The following is a 16,582-nucleotide window of genomic DNA, read 5'->3' as shown; positions in this document are numbered from 1 at the left end:
TTGGAAGGAATCGACACCGATTCGACGACACACTTTACTTTTACAATCCTATGTACATTTATATACTGCAAATTTAGTATTACAAAGCACATTCAAGTTTAACTTTAATTTATTTCTACTACGTTATAAGGCGAACAACACAGTTTATTATCCAGAAATAGCAGATAGCACAGAGATGGACAAAAGAACTGCAAGTAAGTTACTGAGATAAGCCACAGCTGTTATCTCCTCATTCAGTGTGAACTGAATAAGTGATGGATTAGAAATAGTACAGGTGACTCAATTATAATCTGGCAAATCATAACCTAAGCATATTTCCTCAAACCAAATCCCACTACCTTCAATAGAACTTCCTAGCAAGAAGCATAAGGCAGCTGTTATCTATATGGGGCCATCAATGGATATAGTATTACAGAATCACAAAATACTGCAGACTTGTTTGAAGAATACCACTATGGGCTAATTCATTACATGCTGTTTTAGTAGGTATGCAACAGAATTACATAAGCTGGTGTTGGTACTATAACCTAAATAATATATTATTTCCTTTGTACATTCATCACTTTTTCCTGCATTTGTCCAGAACTGATAGTCCATCATAACTTTCCACCAGTCTGCAGAAGTAAAATAGCTCATTCCATTACAAACACTGAGTTTTAAAGCATTAGAACAATTTAAGGATATATGTGGTTGACCATCTACTTCAGTAGCAAACTTTCTTCTTGACTCGTTATTTTGAGGTTTCCTTTGGTATCACAGTTAAACAAATCCATGTGAAAAAATATCCTCCAAACACATGACTTGACTTTCCTCATGTGGAAAGCAAGAATTAGGATAAAAAGCAAAATACAAACATTTACTTTTACCCATTTGAAACATTTCCTTTACAAATCAGAAACAGCACAATAGATATAGTTTCAGCCCTTCCTTAAAATATTTCTCATAAGAAAACTCTACTACACTGAAAATGACTATGTTGAAAGGTGACCATGCAGCTACTAAGGGCGCAGAGTTGTCAAAATGAAAGGTGGTAGCCCTGTTACCATCTCGCAAAGACTCATGCATACTTTGCACATCATCAGGATCAGGGCTTTGTAAGGGCTAAGTAATTAGATCACTTTAGATCTCATTCTAAACAGTCAGTGCTCCAAGAGTTCTACTTAGAACTACTCATTTGTTTTATGGATCAGAAGAACCCTCCTGCTGGCTTTTGTGTAAACATGGTTGTGTGTGTAGGTGTAAGAGAAACAGAGCATTTATTTCACCTACAAGGAAATGTCATCTTATATTAACTGGGAGATGCCCCATTGATGCATGGACATAGCTGCGGAGAGCGCAGAGATGACAACAAGAGTGGCGGGTGGAGTAGGAGCAGGTATGGACCTACTCTCCTCCCTTTAAAGAGGCTGTGTAAGCCCTCAGTTTTAAAAGGATGTGTCCCACGATTTGGCTGCCAAATTGCGATCAGCACATCCCTAATAGAAGCTGCCTTCTGAATACAGAGAAAAGTGGGAACTGTAATCCCCACTCAGACTGAGTGACAGATTGACTTGGCTGCATGATCTCTTCTACTTTGCAATCTCAGTGAGGCTACAACAGGGTCATTATTATTGTACAGCATCAACATCTGATGCTTCCATTTAAAAAGTCAGGATTTTTCTACATCCTCTTTTCCCTGTTGCCAGTTTTGTAAAGGTCTTTCCCATTTTGACATGAAAGCTTTGAAACCATACCTGAGTAATTGCCTATAGATTTAAAGAGTACAGAAGAGTGGGTGTAAGAAAGTCTGTCATCCTTTACCATGCTGCCGAATCTCTTAAGTGTGAAGGGCATCATTGTGGCTCCAGGATAAGTGTGTTCTATAAACTCAGTGCTGCATGAATCATGAGCATTAATTATGATCACAGGAAAAATATCTGTGGTTAAGCTGCTGTTTATAGCCACAAAGAGAGAATGCTTATACAGTCAAGTAAGATCCCAAATGCTCCATGCAGATGCTATTTGGCTGGTGCTTATTGCAAGGCTGCAGCTATGGACAGATATGTGCAGTTCATGAAAGTCATGCTACAATTGTAATTTTTATGTGATGGACGCATGTTTTCAAAATGAGCACAAACAACATCATTTGCTCCCAAATGAAGCAAAACATATATTGTATCCTAAATTGTTCTGTGAGCATAAGAATTTCTGTTTACACAAGAGGGGACGATTTTCATTGATCTCTCCTTCCTGCAGCAATCTCATCCCACTTCTGCCCATGCCACATGCCACCCTGTTCCAGAGAGTCCTTCAGCCTTCAGGAGATTTCCAGGGGCCTCTGAGTGAAAGGGGGATCTGTGAAAATCACCCCTCCCCCATATACAAATGTAAATTCTGCTGTTTGTAGAATAACAACCCAAGATACAACTCAATGGTTCTACTATATATAAACTGCATCCGTATGCATGACAGGTTACGGTACCTAACAGCATTCCTATAGGATGCAAGGCAGAATGTTTTTACTGAATTAAACTACTGCAATACCTTTTCACCTAAAATAATTGCAGAAAGCATACTACAACTACCACTATTACTACCAGAACTAATTAACCTTTCCCTCCCACATCAGCTAGTGTTGTCACTCAACTAAGGCAAATTTGGAAGTTTCTGCTCAGGTGAAAAGTTGAACCATCTGTAGGAATTTAGAATTTAGAAGGAAATTAAAAGAACTTCAAAGAGAAATTTTGCTGCAGTCCACATATGTCTAAACAACCTCTGAATTTCACCTAAAGTAAGATTTGAGACAAATCTGGAGTCCTGCTCAAGCAAAACTACATGAATCATAAGAAGAAAAAATAATTCAAAAATAACATTTTGCAAAATTTCTCTGGTTTCACAGATACCTAGATTAATCTCTCTCTCTTCAACCAAGAAACTGACAGAGGTAGTGTGACTTTGTTGGTTCTTTTGGAATCTCTCAGCAATTTTTGATACCATCAACCATGGTGTCCTCCTGGATCGGCTGGGGAATTTTGGGATAGGAAGCACTGCTTTGTAGTGGTTCCACTCCTATCTCTTGGGTAGATGCCAGATGATGGAGCTTGGTGACAGCTACTCTCTAAAACAGTAACTATTCTATGGAATCCCTTAGAGCTCCATTCTGTCACCGATGCTTTTTAATACCTACATGAAACCACTGAGTGAGGTCATCAGGAGTTTTGATGCAGAGTGTTATCAGTATGGTAATGCCCCATCCTGCAGCCTTGTGCTGGGGGATGAGTCTTTGACTCACCCCCTCAGCATACAAGCCCCAGGTATGCCCCGATTGGTTGGGGCTTGGTGGAGTGCAGGGCTTGCATACTGTTTGAGCAACTCTCTGCCTCCACTTGTCAGTTTGTTTTGAGCAGCTTCAGGTAGGGAGCTTGCAGCAGTGTGTCCCTCATGACACTGCCGCCTAGCAGGCCTTCGGAAGTCCAGCGTGGACAGCGACAGATACAGAGCCAGAGCACAGGCCAAGCAGGCTGTTTTATGGGAAGGCGGAACAGCGACAGAGGAGGAACATGGGCTGAGTAGGCCATTATGGCAGAGCAGCTCCCAACTCTTCAGCCTTAGGGGCCTGGGCAGCAGCTGCGGAAATATCCTTCGATGGCGTTGGGCCAGTGGAGAGGCCCAAACACCGAGAGCAGCAGCAGCTAGGAAAGGATAGCTGGTCTTGTGGTAGCAAGCATGACTTGTCCCCTTAGCTAAGCAGGGTCCACCCTCATTACATATGAATGGAAATGCATATGAAGCTGCTGCCAGTCTGTGAAGACAATACTGAGCTAGATAGATCAATGGTCAGACTCAGTATATGGCAGCTCCCTATGTTCCTAAGCTCTAGCCGCAATGGTTTGGTTTTGGCATGGTGGGGCCAGCTGGGCCGGCAAGGACCTTCTTAAAGGCACGGAAGCATTGGGGGGGGGGCAGCCTGGGCCTTTGTGTGCATTATAGAGGGCAAGCCCTGATACTGTTCTGAAGCAGCAGTGGGCTGCCCCCCTCTTTTTTTCCTTCATTGTCTAACCTTGGTTTTTTGGCACCAAGGGAATCAACCCCCATTCCTCTGGCAGAACTCCCTCCCCCTTCCAGGTTGGGGCCCTACACATTGTTTGCTGTGCAGTGGGTGTTCTGTTTTAACTTGGGGTTGCTTCAGGGGTGGTTTGGCCTGGTGGGGGTTATGCAGTGTGGGTGAGCGCCCAGTCAACGCAGTGGCTGCAATCTAAAAAATGTTTCCTTGTCATGCCACCTAAGAAAGCATTGGGGAAGAAAGGGGGTGCACCCTGTAAAGGCCTCCAATAGACCGCTTTCCCAGTCTTCTTATTCTGATGATGACGACGACATAGCACAAATTCAGACATTGGTACAATGGATGGAGGCATTGGAGCGTGCTAAGAAAGCCCCACTGCAAAATGTGGCTGGCCCATCTGGGGTACCTGCTAAGGGCAGAAAGCACACCTGGGGGCTGCAAGGGAGGAATTATTGAAATCTTGATCCAATAGGTTGGCATATTTGGAGATAGACCAGGATGAACCTGCGCCTGTCCCTGTGGAGCCCATTGGCCCTGTCTACCAGCCCCCGGTGGCACATTTTCCTGTCGAACCTCCTGCACCAACACCTGCTGTGCCTGTCCCTCTGGATCCTTCCCCAACGGAGCTGCCAATTCCAAACACATCAGGTGAGGCAGACAAAGAGCCTGCAAAGGATGATACTGGCCAGTAGCCCTGGCTGATATCTCCTTTCGGGGGTAGGGGTTACAACCCCTTTTGAGCCATGCACACATAGTCTTGGGCTCCTCAAGCAGTGCTGGGCATGCCAGGTGGGCACTTTATTTATTTATCTATCTATTTATTTGATTTCTATACAACCCTTCCAAAAATGGCTCAGGGCGGTTTACATCAAAATAAATACAATTAAAATCAATTAACAATTAAAATTAAACAAAATCAATCAAGCAATTAAAATCATTTAAGCATTAAAATCATTTACAGGTGAAACTCGGAAAATTAGAATATCGTACAAAAGTCCATTAATTTCAGTAATGCAAATTAAAAGGTGAAACTGGTATATGAGACAGACGCATTACATGCAAAGCGAGATAAGTAAAGCCTTAATTTGTTATAATTGTGATGATCATGGCGTACAGCTCATGAAAACCCCAAATCCACAATCACAGAAAATTAGAATATTACATGGAACCAAGAAGACAAGGATTGAAGAATAGAACAATATCGGACCTCCGAAAAGTATACAGTGTACTGTGCTTGAATGGCCAGCAAACTCACCTGAACTGACCCCATAGAGAATCTATGGGGCATTGCCAAGAGAAGGATGAGAGACATGAGACCAAACAATGCAGAAGAGCTGAAGGCCGCTAATGAAGCATCCTGGTCTTCCATAACACCACATCAGTGCCACAGGCTGATAGCATCCATGCCATGCCGCATTGAGGCAGTAATTGCTGCAAAAGGGGCCCAAACCAAGTACTGAATACATATGCATGCTTATACTTTTCAGAGGTCCGATATTGTTCTATTCTACAATCCTTGTCTTCTTGGTTCCATGTAATATTCTAATTTTCTGGGATTGTGGATTTGGGGTTCTCATGAGCTGTACGCCATGATCATCACAATTATAACAAATTAAGGCTCGACTTATCTCGCTTTGCATGTAATGTGTCTGTCTCATATATCAGTTTCACCTTTTAATTTGCATTACTGAAATTAATGGACTTTTGTACAATATTCTAATTTTCCGAGTTTCACCTGTATAACCAACATAAAAATTTTAAAAACATAAATTTAATTAAAAGCCTGGGTAAATAAATGTGTCTTCAGTGCCTTTTTAAAAGTTGCCAGAGATGGGGTTGGCTCTTATTTCACCAGGGAGCACATTCTAAAGTCCAGGGGCAGCAACAGAGAAGGCCTGTTCCCGAGTAGCCACCAAACGAGTTGGTGGCAACCGCAGACGAACCTCTCCAGGTGATCTTAACAGCCAGTGGAGCTCATGGCGAAGAAGATGTTCTCTTAAATACCCAGGGCCTCAGCTGATTAGAGTGTTATAGGTAATAACCAGCACCTTGTATTTTGCCCGGAAACGTATCAGCAGCCAGTGCAGTTCTTTCAACACAGGAGCAATATGGTCTCTCGTAGATGACCCAGAGACCAACCTGGTTGCCGCATTCTGGATCAACTGAAGTTTCCAGACTACATACAAAGGCAGCCCCACATAGAGTGCATTGCAATAATCCAGTTTAGAGGTTACCAGCATATGTACCATCGTTTTGAGGTTGTTCATCTCAAGAAATGGATGCAGCTGGTTTATCAGTCAAAGCTGATAAAAAGCACCTCTGACCACAGCCTCAACCTGGGACACCAGGGAAAGGTTTGGATCCAGAAGAACCCCCAGACTGCATACCTGTTCCTTCCAGGGGAGTGTGACCCCATCCAGAACAGGCAGATAAAATAAAGCTCCCAAGTTCTGACACCGCACAATAAGTAGCTCCATCTTATCTGGATTCAGCTTCAGTTTGTTATTCCTCATCCAGCCCATTATTACTTCCAGGCAGGCATTTAGGGAGGTTATGCCTTCTCCTGATGATGTTGACATGGAGAAATAGATTTGGGTGTTATTAGCATACTGATAACAACCTGCACCAGATCTCCTGATGATCTCCCAGTGGTTTCATGTAGCTGTTAAAGAGCATTGGAGACAGTATGGAGCCCTGAGGGACATCATACAAAAGTTAACATTTTGAAGAACAACCATCTCCAAGAAACACCATCTGGAATCTGCCTGTGAGGCAGGAGCGGAACCACTGCAAAGCAACGTCTCCCACCCCCAATCCCCTCATACTTTCCAGAAGGATATTATGGTCAACTAGTGTTTCAGGCCCGTTGTGATAACGGGCGCTAGTAGGGGAGAGTTCCCCCCCGCCCCACTTCCTCTGGCCTCCCCCCCCCCACGCCCTCCCAGCTGGCCGAGACTTCCTTACCCAAAGCAGCCCGCGACAGTCGGGCGATCAAAAATCCATTTTTTGCGAAGAAGAGAGGAGCTCCGGAACAGAGCTCCTCTCTGTGCTAAGCCAATGCCCAAACTGCTGCTATGGACGCAAAGGACGCAATAGGCGTCCTTTGCGTCCATAGCAGCAGTTTGGGCATTGGCTTAGCACAGAGAGGAGCTCTGTTCCGGAGCTCCTCTCTTCTTCGCAAAAAATGGATTTTTGATCGCCCGACTGTCGCGGGCTGCTCTGGGTAAGGAAGTCTCGGCCAGCTGGGAGGGCGGTTGGCGGCCATGGCGGCGGCCGCGGAGGCATTCTTCTGGGCCGTTTTGGCCCTTAATCATTTGCGGGGGGGGGGGGAGCGGGGAAGGAGTATTTGGGCAGCTGGGAGGGCGGGAGAGTGGGCGGTGGCGGTGGTGGTGGCCGGGCAGACTCTGGGGGCGCCGCTGCCGGTCCGGTCCGCCCCCGCCTCACATTCCCGGCCGGTCTCCCCGGAAGGGCAAGGGCCCCAAGGACTCGCAGCCGCCTGGCTGCGGCGGCGGTGCCAGGCCTCGGCGGCGGCTCTGCCGCCACCTCGGCCGGCTTACCCCGTCACCTCCTCCCCCCGCCCGGCTTCGGCGGCGCGGCTCCACCGCCGCCTTGGCCGCGCTGCATCCTCTGGCCGAGGCGGCGGCTTCGCCACCGCCTCGGCCAGTCTCCTCCTTCCCCGCATTCCCGGCTTCTTCGGGGCAGCCGCTTCTGGCCGCCCAAGATGGCCACCGGGTGCCGGCCCTCATGTCTCCCTTGCCCTGTTCTGCGCCTGCGCTTCGCGCAGGCGCAGAACAGGGCAGGGAGGCACGAACACACGCTTGGTGCCCGTCCACGGACGGACACCAAGCGTTTTATTAGAGAGGATAGCATTGAAAGCAGATGAGAGATCCAAGAGGACTAACAGAGTCACACTCCCTCTGTCAATTCTCAATTGGAGATCATCCATCAGGCCGACCAAGGCAGTCTTCACCTCATATACCACTCCACCACATACACCATTGTATTATGTATATTTAATTGATTCATATTGTATATATTTCACAATATAGTTATTTCTATCTTACTGTGGTCTTTATCTACTGGCTATTTTTTGAGGGATCATTTTGGCCTTTTTGGAGGGGTAGAGAAGACATGAAAAGTCTGGAGAAGCTGAACTCTAGGGAATAGCCCAAACACACAATAGTGAGGACCCACTGGTTGGATATGATACCCTCCGAGGCCTCCGGATATGGTCAGAGACATGTACCAATTATCAAGGTGAGAGTGTCAGGCTCGTTTAGTGTAAACATTGGTCTTTGGTCTTGTTTGGCTCTGGTTTTGGTTGGAGAACTGAGATGGCTTACTGTAAGTGTTTTGTCTCTGGTTCTGAAAGGAGCTATCAGAGTTTTGGGAGTAGGAAGATGACTTAGATGTGGCAGATATGCTCCACTTGTAGGACTTCATTTGCCTGGATTAGGCAGGTTGGAAGCTCACAGAGCGGGCTGTGTTGCAAAGCTTGTGAATCTTCTCCAATGTCTTGTCTGTTTTGGAGCTGAATAGTGCTTCCCCGTCAAAAGGCAAATGTTCAATGCATGTTCTGGCTTCAGGAGTTAGTCCTGAAGAATGTAAACAGGCGTGATGTCATAAAGCAATAGAAGATGCTATAATTCCACTACTATGGAGTTAGGGGCAGGATATCTTTGGACAAAAGCACAGTCATCTAGCTGAAACCTATATAAGGATTCTATGCATTTGGAAGTGAATTGCACAGATGTGGGCTTTGTCCAGGAATCGCACATATCTAGTAGAGGCTTGAACATGGACAAATTCACAGTAGTGTTGGTATCTGATTCATTCAAGCCAAAGATAGGGTCTTCTTCAGGTTTAGATGGTTGCTTAACCTTCAGTCATAAAGACATTGCCATACATAAGACTCAGAGTGACAGTGCACATCCTCAGTTAGTGACTCAGGTTTTGGTTCCAGAATGCCCTCAAGAGGAGATGTGTGCATTCTTGCCTCAGACTGATCTGATTATGCTTTGGAGGCAGAGACAGAATCTAAGTCAATTGTGAATGGTACATGGTCCAAAGGGGTCAGCTGGTGTTGGCTCCTAAGGCGTTGGGTTCAACGGGGCCGATCCTGAAGGCTTAGCAGTGCCTTTCTCTCTTACCTTGGAGGTAACTGGGTGGTTAGGTAATGGTTGATGTGGGGATTGGTGATTGGATCTCAATCTCGAAGGCCTCCCCCCCGGATCGGGACTGAGTGCATCTAGGTTGGTCATGCCCATGGTGATAGAAGGGTGATTGGTCCTAACGATGATATACTGGTGGGGGTGAGCTTCTGTAGCAGTAATAGTGCCTCCACACATATGAGAATCTATGATAAGGTGAAGGCAACCTCGGGTAAACCATGATCCTATCATCACAGTCTCAGTCACAGGTCTGTAACTATGGTGTCTACAGTCTACAGTTGTCGTACAGATCCCAGCCCCCCTGATGATGTCAGTCTTGTGGAGGATGGTTTTTCTCCTCATGTCTGTCCCTTGGTACATAAGGGTCTTCCCACAGTGTCTCTTGCAGTGTGTCTCCTTCTCTTGATGGAGTTTCCTCGCAGTCTGGGCCATCAACAGGAGACTACCACCCATCAGATTGGTGGCTGCCCTGTCTGTAGCTGGCTGGTGAGGCCACATCCTAGTCCAGACTAAAACTATCAGGCTCGAATGGAAGGTCAGGTCCAGCCTCATTGGGATCGATAGTAGGCACAAAGTGCTTTCGATGTTTTGAGACGGCTGGTCTCAAAGGCTCTACAAGAGGCTTCTTTTTCTGAGGGATTCTTGTTAAATCCTGCCCTGCCAGAAGCTTAGGTTCATGGACTTCAGCTTCAAAGGCAAGATGTTCAACAGGTCCAAAGGAATGGCAGGATCTGAAGGGGTAGGCCTCAGTTCCTGAGGCATGAAGGGTGATGGATCCGAAGGGATGGCCTTCTTTTTCTTTTTCAGGGCTCAATTCCAGAGTCAGGCACATGTTTGAGTGGAGCCTGTGGCTTTGTCTTGTTGTGGTCAACACCTTTCAGTTCTGAGATGGTGGGGACCGAGTGAGTGGCCAATGTTGAAAGTAAATGCGCTGCCAATGGTATGGGTGTTGTATCCGCTTTTGATGCTGACGGTATAGGTGTTGGGTCCAGAGCACTGAGGTCGGGCCCAGGATCCTCAAGATTGGACAGATTCAAGTTGGAAGGGGGTGCCTTCACAGTCGCAGCCGAACAAGAGGCCATAGGGGAAGTCACAGCTTTTCCCCAAAGAAGTGAGTACAATCTCAAAACCCTATTCTTCCTAGCCAGTTTGGTAAACTTAAGGCAGTGAGGGCATTGGATGTGGTAGGCTTCCCCTAGGCATAACAGGCATTGCTAGTGGCCGTCCAACAGAGGTTTGGCGTGGCAAATCGTACAGCACTTAAAAGTCACCTTTCTAGCCATACAGCAACCCCTCTTGTAGTAAAAAAACAACAACCTAGGGTTCTTGCAGCCCAATCCCAAAGGTGGGGGGGGGGCAGAGAGAAAACAAAATGCAATTGGCAATAGAGGGTGGAAAACAGAGAGAACAGAGCTAGAATAAACCCTTAAGTAAAGCAAAGAGGTTTTTTGGGGGGGGGGGGTTAAATAGAGAGAGAGCTAAGAAGGCGGCACCTGAGAGAAAAGCTGTAGATCATTAGGCCCCCGGAAGCCCCAGTATGCCCTGCGCGAGCATGCAGGGCATACTGGGGAGACCCCCGAGCTGGGAGGCTGCTTTTTAGCCTCCTGGCCGGGGGTCTACTCACAAGTAGCCGTGGCGCAGAGCCACACCGCGGCTACTCACGAGCAGATAGCCCAGGTTTACAGAGCGCTCGCTCCGCAAACCCGGGCTAAGGGGCCTGCTACAGGAGCTGATTAGCCGCTCCAGAACCACCAGGCTCAGCTGCGAGTCCGGTGGTTCTTACGATCACAAAAATCGGGCTAGGATTTTCCTAGCCCAATTTTTGTGATCGTAAGAATAGCCCCTCTGCCTAAGCTATTGCTCATTTCAGGGAAGCTTCCCCAAGGTTGCTCAGCTAAGATCAGGGATTGCCCAACACCTTTGCTCCCAAGGTTTAGCACCTGTGTCCTGGGTAATAGTTCAGAGATTGTACATTTGCCTGAGCCCTGAAAACCAACTTCTGCCTGAGCTTGCTGTCATTGATGTCCAGGACTTGGATGAAAAATAGATTAAATTTCTCTGAAAAACAGATGCTATCCCTGAATAACAAAATACTATTTCCTCTTGGCTGTGTTCTAAACATGTATTTGTTGGCACCAAAGATATGTGGGCTAATATACAAATGAGAACAGTCACAGCTCTTGCTAGGCTGTACTATTTCAAATTGCACATGTGGATGGAATAGTTGAATGATATATTTTTTACAAAGGCTCTCTGTGCACACAAAAAGTGATATGTTAGGGAGAAATGTTCTCTTCTTTAATCAAGGCTGGCCCAACCATTGAGGCAAGCTAGGCAAGCCTCAACTATGTAGATGTCTTGCCGGGGGCTGGCAGGGGAGGTAGGGAAAGAGAACCTGCTTGCAGTTTTAGTGGAATCAAAAACCCCTGCAATCCAGGGGACAGAATTATGAACCTTCTGATCTCCATCAGTTGCCTGAGATATAAACAGTGTTATAAAGGTAAAGGTAAAGTGTGCCGTCGAGTCAGTGTCAACTCCTGGAGACCACAGAGCCCTGTGGTTGTCTTCGGTAGAATAAAGGTAGGGGTTACCACAGTATGAGATGATGCCTTTCAGCATCTTCATGTATCACTGCTGTCTGATATAAGTGTTTCCCATAATCTGGAAACATACCAGTGGGGATTCAAAACGGCAACCTCTTGCTCCCTAGGCATTTCCCTGTTGCACCATTAGGTGGCAAACAGTGTTATAAAGGGGGGATAATGAAGTCACAGACATTTTTTAAAAAGGGAAATGAGAAAACAGTAACCCATTTTTCCTAACCACTTAATGGACCGGGTCTCACAACCCGTGAGACCCGGTTTGGGGCAGTGAGTGGGAAGAGCGGGCTAAGCCCACTCTCCGTTCACGAGCAAGGAGGGAGCCCTGGGCGGCTGGATCGGCCACCTACACAGTTGCGGGCTCCGAGATGGAGCCGGCGTGGGCTGGGGAGCTCAAGGGCCATGCAGGCCCCAGAAGCCCCAGTATGCCATATGCAAGCACACAGGGCATACTGGGGAGACCCCCAGAGCTGGAAGGTGGCTTTTTGCCTCCCGTCCAGGGTCTACTCGTGAGTAGGCGCGACACAAAGCTGCGCCGCAGCTACGCACAATTCTAAAAACCAGGTTTGCGGAGCACTCGCTCTGCAAACCTGGTTTGGGGGCAGGGGTTCTTGAGCGGTGTTACCCGCTCCAGAACCACCAGGCTCGCAGTCGAGCCCAGTGGTTCTGACAATCGGCAAAAATCGGGCTAGCGGAGGCTAGCCCAATTTTTGCCGATCATCAGAATAGCCCCAATGTGTTATTTCTGTGCTAGTCTTCATATGGATAAAATAAGGGGTGACTATAGCTTTAGTTTGATTAATATCTGGGCATGGAGCTAAGTCGCTGTTTCAGTCAAGGTCCAAGGAAGTGACAGAAAAGGTCATGCCATAAGAATGTGATAACTAGACTGCCCAGAGATACATGCTCTTGGAGAAGCAGGATTATATATATGACCTGTTTATGCAGCACACTGTTTTGCCTAGATTGTCAAATGATAATTAAACACACATCTATTAGGCTAGAAAAAAAGTTTTCTTTTTAAAAAAATAAGAAGTTGTTTGGGCTTCATTTACAGAAGGATCTGGGAGACTGTGCTAAAGAGATGCTGAATTCTGCAATATTATTTGAAACACACAAGAGTATTTATTTCCAAACTGTGTAGATGCTTTGATACACTGCAGAGACTATAGCATGAATTCTCACAATTTATGCATGCTTTTGACACTTCTCAGCTGACATCCTTTTAATAGACCCAGTAGATGAGATTTAATCACTAGTCCCTTCACCATTTCCCTTAATTTATTTTCCAGATTTCTTCAGTATATTTAGTCAAAGGTAATACTGACTGATTGATTGTAAACAAATTACTTGGCATTACATTTTCTTCAAGTGCTGATGAAATAACAGTCATGATTGTGAAATAAATCATGGGCTACTTCTAATCCATATTTTAGTTTGTTTACAAATCTATCGCAGTTACCAATTCTGTCACATCTCAATGGCTTAGCGCCCACAGCGGCACTGCTGGAAGTCACTGATAGCACAAATAATTTTATTCTTCCAACTGTCCTCCTTGTAGCCCTCACAGCCACCTGAAGAAGGACTGAGAATGTAGAATTGTGGTTGGGTGGGGAGAGAGAAGATGTGGAAAGGCACCTTAGGAAAATAGGAAACTGCCATATACTGAGTCAGACCACTGGTCTATCTAGCTCAGTATTGTCTTCATAGACTGGCAGCAGCTTCTCCAAGGTTGCAGGCAGGAATCTCTCTCTGAGATCTAAGGAACAAATGCCTACTATTTTATTGCTTCGCTTCTACGTGAACAGCGACTCTTTGTCTGAATGGGTCCATGCCTTACACATAACACCCTCCTATCATGGGTTGTTGGGCCAATTCCTATAATATACTTACATGGAATGTTAATGGATTAAGGTCACCAAATCGTAGGCAAGAGATCCTACACTTTTTAACAAATGGAACTATCACATCTATGTTCTACAAGAGACCCATTTCAAAAATGAGAGCCACCGCTTTTCGGCACAACAGCAATGGACAGTGGGCCCATCCTTCTGGTCCTACGATGGGAGCGGCAATGCAGGGGTAGTGATATTGTTTAAAGACAGACCTGATCTCAAAATCGAGAGGGTATTGGAAATTGATCAGGGCAGACTAATGTATGTAGATTTTACTGTCAGGGGTGACCCAAGCTCGGCAACCACTCTAAGGCTCGACTGAGCCTTTAGACTCTGCGCCATATATGCCCCGGTACAATCACACCTTAGGAAGGCTCTTTGGGCTAAACTAAAAGATATATATGACACCAAGCGCCACCTCCTGATCGCGGGGGATTTTAATAACAGAGCCCAACTGAGCGACAGGAAAGCCTTTTCAGGAGGCCTCCCAGTCTCCCCCTCAAGTCCCTCTCTAACGAATGAGGAAAAAGCTCTCCAACGTTTTCTGAGTGAGACTCTGGGTTTAGATGATAAGGCCTTGGGGGTATATAATGATTTGGATTTTTTCCCAATCCGTCACGAAGAGAACTTTAAATCGCAGTATAGACATAAATTTAAAACTGGAGTCAAATTTACATATTACCACCCCAGATCAGCTAGCCGGCTAGATAGACTCTGGGCTCCCCCTTCTTTTGAAGTCTACAGGTGTAAACTAGTACTTACCCCATGGTCAGACCATGCGGCTGTGGGATTTATTTGTAATCTCTCTGAGGTAATTCCACATGGTAAGCCCTTGTGGCGATTACACCCAAAAATGTTAAGTGGTGAATATCTCAAAGGTGTCCTTTTATCAGAACTGAGGCAACAGATCCCTCGGCTATTAGAGGCAGAAGTAAGACCTCCAAGTAAAGGTAATGTGTGCTGTTGAGTCGGTGTCGACTCCTGGTGCCCACAGAGCCCTGTGGTTGTCTTTGGTAGAATACAGGAGGAGTTTACTATTGCCATCCCCTGCAAAGTATGAAATGATGCCTTTCAGCATCTTCCTATATCGCTGCTGCCTGATATAGGTGTTTCCCATAGTCTGGGAAACATACCAGCAGGGATTTGAACCAGCAACCTCTGGCTTGCTAGTCAAGTCATTTCCCCGTTGAGTAGGCCTGAGAAAAAATTCTGCCTGAAGCCTTGGAGAGCTGCTGCCAGTCAGAGTAGACTATACTGAGCTAGATGGACCAATGGTCTGACTTAATAGACAGCAGCTTCCTATGTTCCTAACCATTTTCACCTAATCTATTTGTTAAATTTGTATCAAAAGATAAAGGCATACTATTCAAAAGAGCAAATTCACATCTTTTGTTATTTCACTTATAGGTAAAAAGTCAAACTTAACTGATTAGTTCACATGTTTTTAGAAAATAAACTATAACATTGTACCATTAAAAACAAAATAAAACCTATAACCACCCCATTTGATGCCTACAGCTCTACTAATTTCTGAAAAATTCCAAGTTGGATAAGATCCAATAAACTCATATCTTCAATTAAGTATGAAATCATGCCAATTTTTCATAGCAAAATCATATGTAATACATTAACTTCATATGCATTATTACTCTTACCTGGCTTGTTTCCATTTGGTTTGCATTGCACTTCCTCAACACATTCTGCAGGAAACCATCCAACATGTCCTCGGGTGCTGCCTTCCCAGAATCCACCCTCGCCAATGCTCAAAACTAAACATAAAACAACACATCATTAAATTTTCAATTACTTTTAGTTTTCCTGATGTGCAAGCTTAAATGGTAACTTTGCCAATGAACTAAAGCCACAATCAATAAGCCATTTGCACCTATTTATTAACACTGGCAGATGTCTCCACTAATGATGCAGAGCTAATGCATGCAGTACACTTCCACAGCACTTAGTAATCCAGAGTCTCACTGTGACGTCGGATGAGGGCAATTTTCACCAATCTCTCCTTCCCTTGTCAATTCTCTTTAACATCCCTAAATATGTCTCTGAAGGTTGTGCAGCCCTCAGGGAAAGAGCTCTTCAGGAGGAAAGAGAGATTGGTGAAAATCACCATTCCCCCGCACTCACAATGGGACTCAAATTGCTAAGCAAAGTAGAAGCATTTTACATGCAGCGCTTCCACACCATTAGTAGAGATATCAGTCACCGACTTTGATTGACTATGTTGGATTTAAGAGCATATTACAAGCAGTTGTATACAGAATCAACAATCTATTTTGTACATTTACATGCATCTACATGGTAGAATCTGTTTAATCCATTATGCTTGGCATTTTACAAAATATAGAAGGGATGTGGGCCACTTCACACGCTCACTTTCTTAAGCATATGACAAACCACTGTCCAGCCTCATACACATGCATAGAAAACTGAAATATGAACAGAGTGGTACACCTGGTTATGCTAAATGCTGCACTCTCTCAATGTACTTGCCCGGTACACACTTCTGTTTTTCCACTTGACCACAGTGAGGTGATCCACTTGATCAAAGTTTGCTGTATGAAATGGTTTGGTGTCATTTTGATCCTATCTAAACAATGATTGTTCACATGAGGGGCCCTTCCTGAATAGGGCTGTTCGTGTGGAGCGCTGGGATCAGGTCCAATCCTGGCACTGCCCCACCAGGTAGCCCAAGTGTTTTACTCAGGCTTTTAATGAGGTAGAAGGGCATGAGCGCACCCTTCTACCTCAGATCCCTGCCTGCCTGCAGCCCGAGCAGCCACAGAGCAGGTCACCTAGAGTGCCCAGCAACAGGAAAATCTCCCAATAAACCATGCTTCTCGCATGGTGCATTGTGGGATTTCT

The 16,582-nt window shown here is 45.6% G+C and overlaps 1 protein-coding gene across 19 annotated transcripts in view; it reads right to left on the bottom strand.

Moving 5' to 3' along the window:
• Nucleotides 1-16,582, bottom strand: part of SHANK2 (SH3 and multiple ankyrin repeat domains 2) — a 695,900-nt gene that overhangs the window by 384,046 nt on the left and 295,272 nt on the right. For all 19 annotated transcript variants that reach the window (XM_053285990.1, XM_053285997.1, XM_053285975.1 and 16 more), the window contains one exon: nucleotides 15,364-15,477. In XM_053285990.1, coding sequence (XP_053141965.1) covers nucleotides 15,364-15,477 — 114 coding nt within the window. The remainder of the gene's footprint in view (nucleotides 1-15,363; nucleotides 15,478-16,582) is intronic.

This window comes from Hemicordylus capensis, chromosome 1 (assembly GCF_027244095.1).
Source record: "Hemicordylus capensis ecotype Gifberg chromosome 1, rHemCap1.1.pri, whole genome shotgun sequence".
In the NCBI taxonomy this organism is placed as follows: Eukaryota; Metazoa; Chordata; class Lepidosauria; order Squamata; family Cordylidae; genus Hemicordylus; species Hemicordylus capensis.
This window is presented reverse-complemented; position numbering and strand designations above follow the sequence as displayed.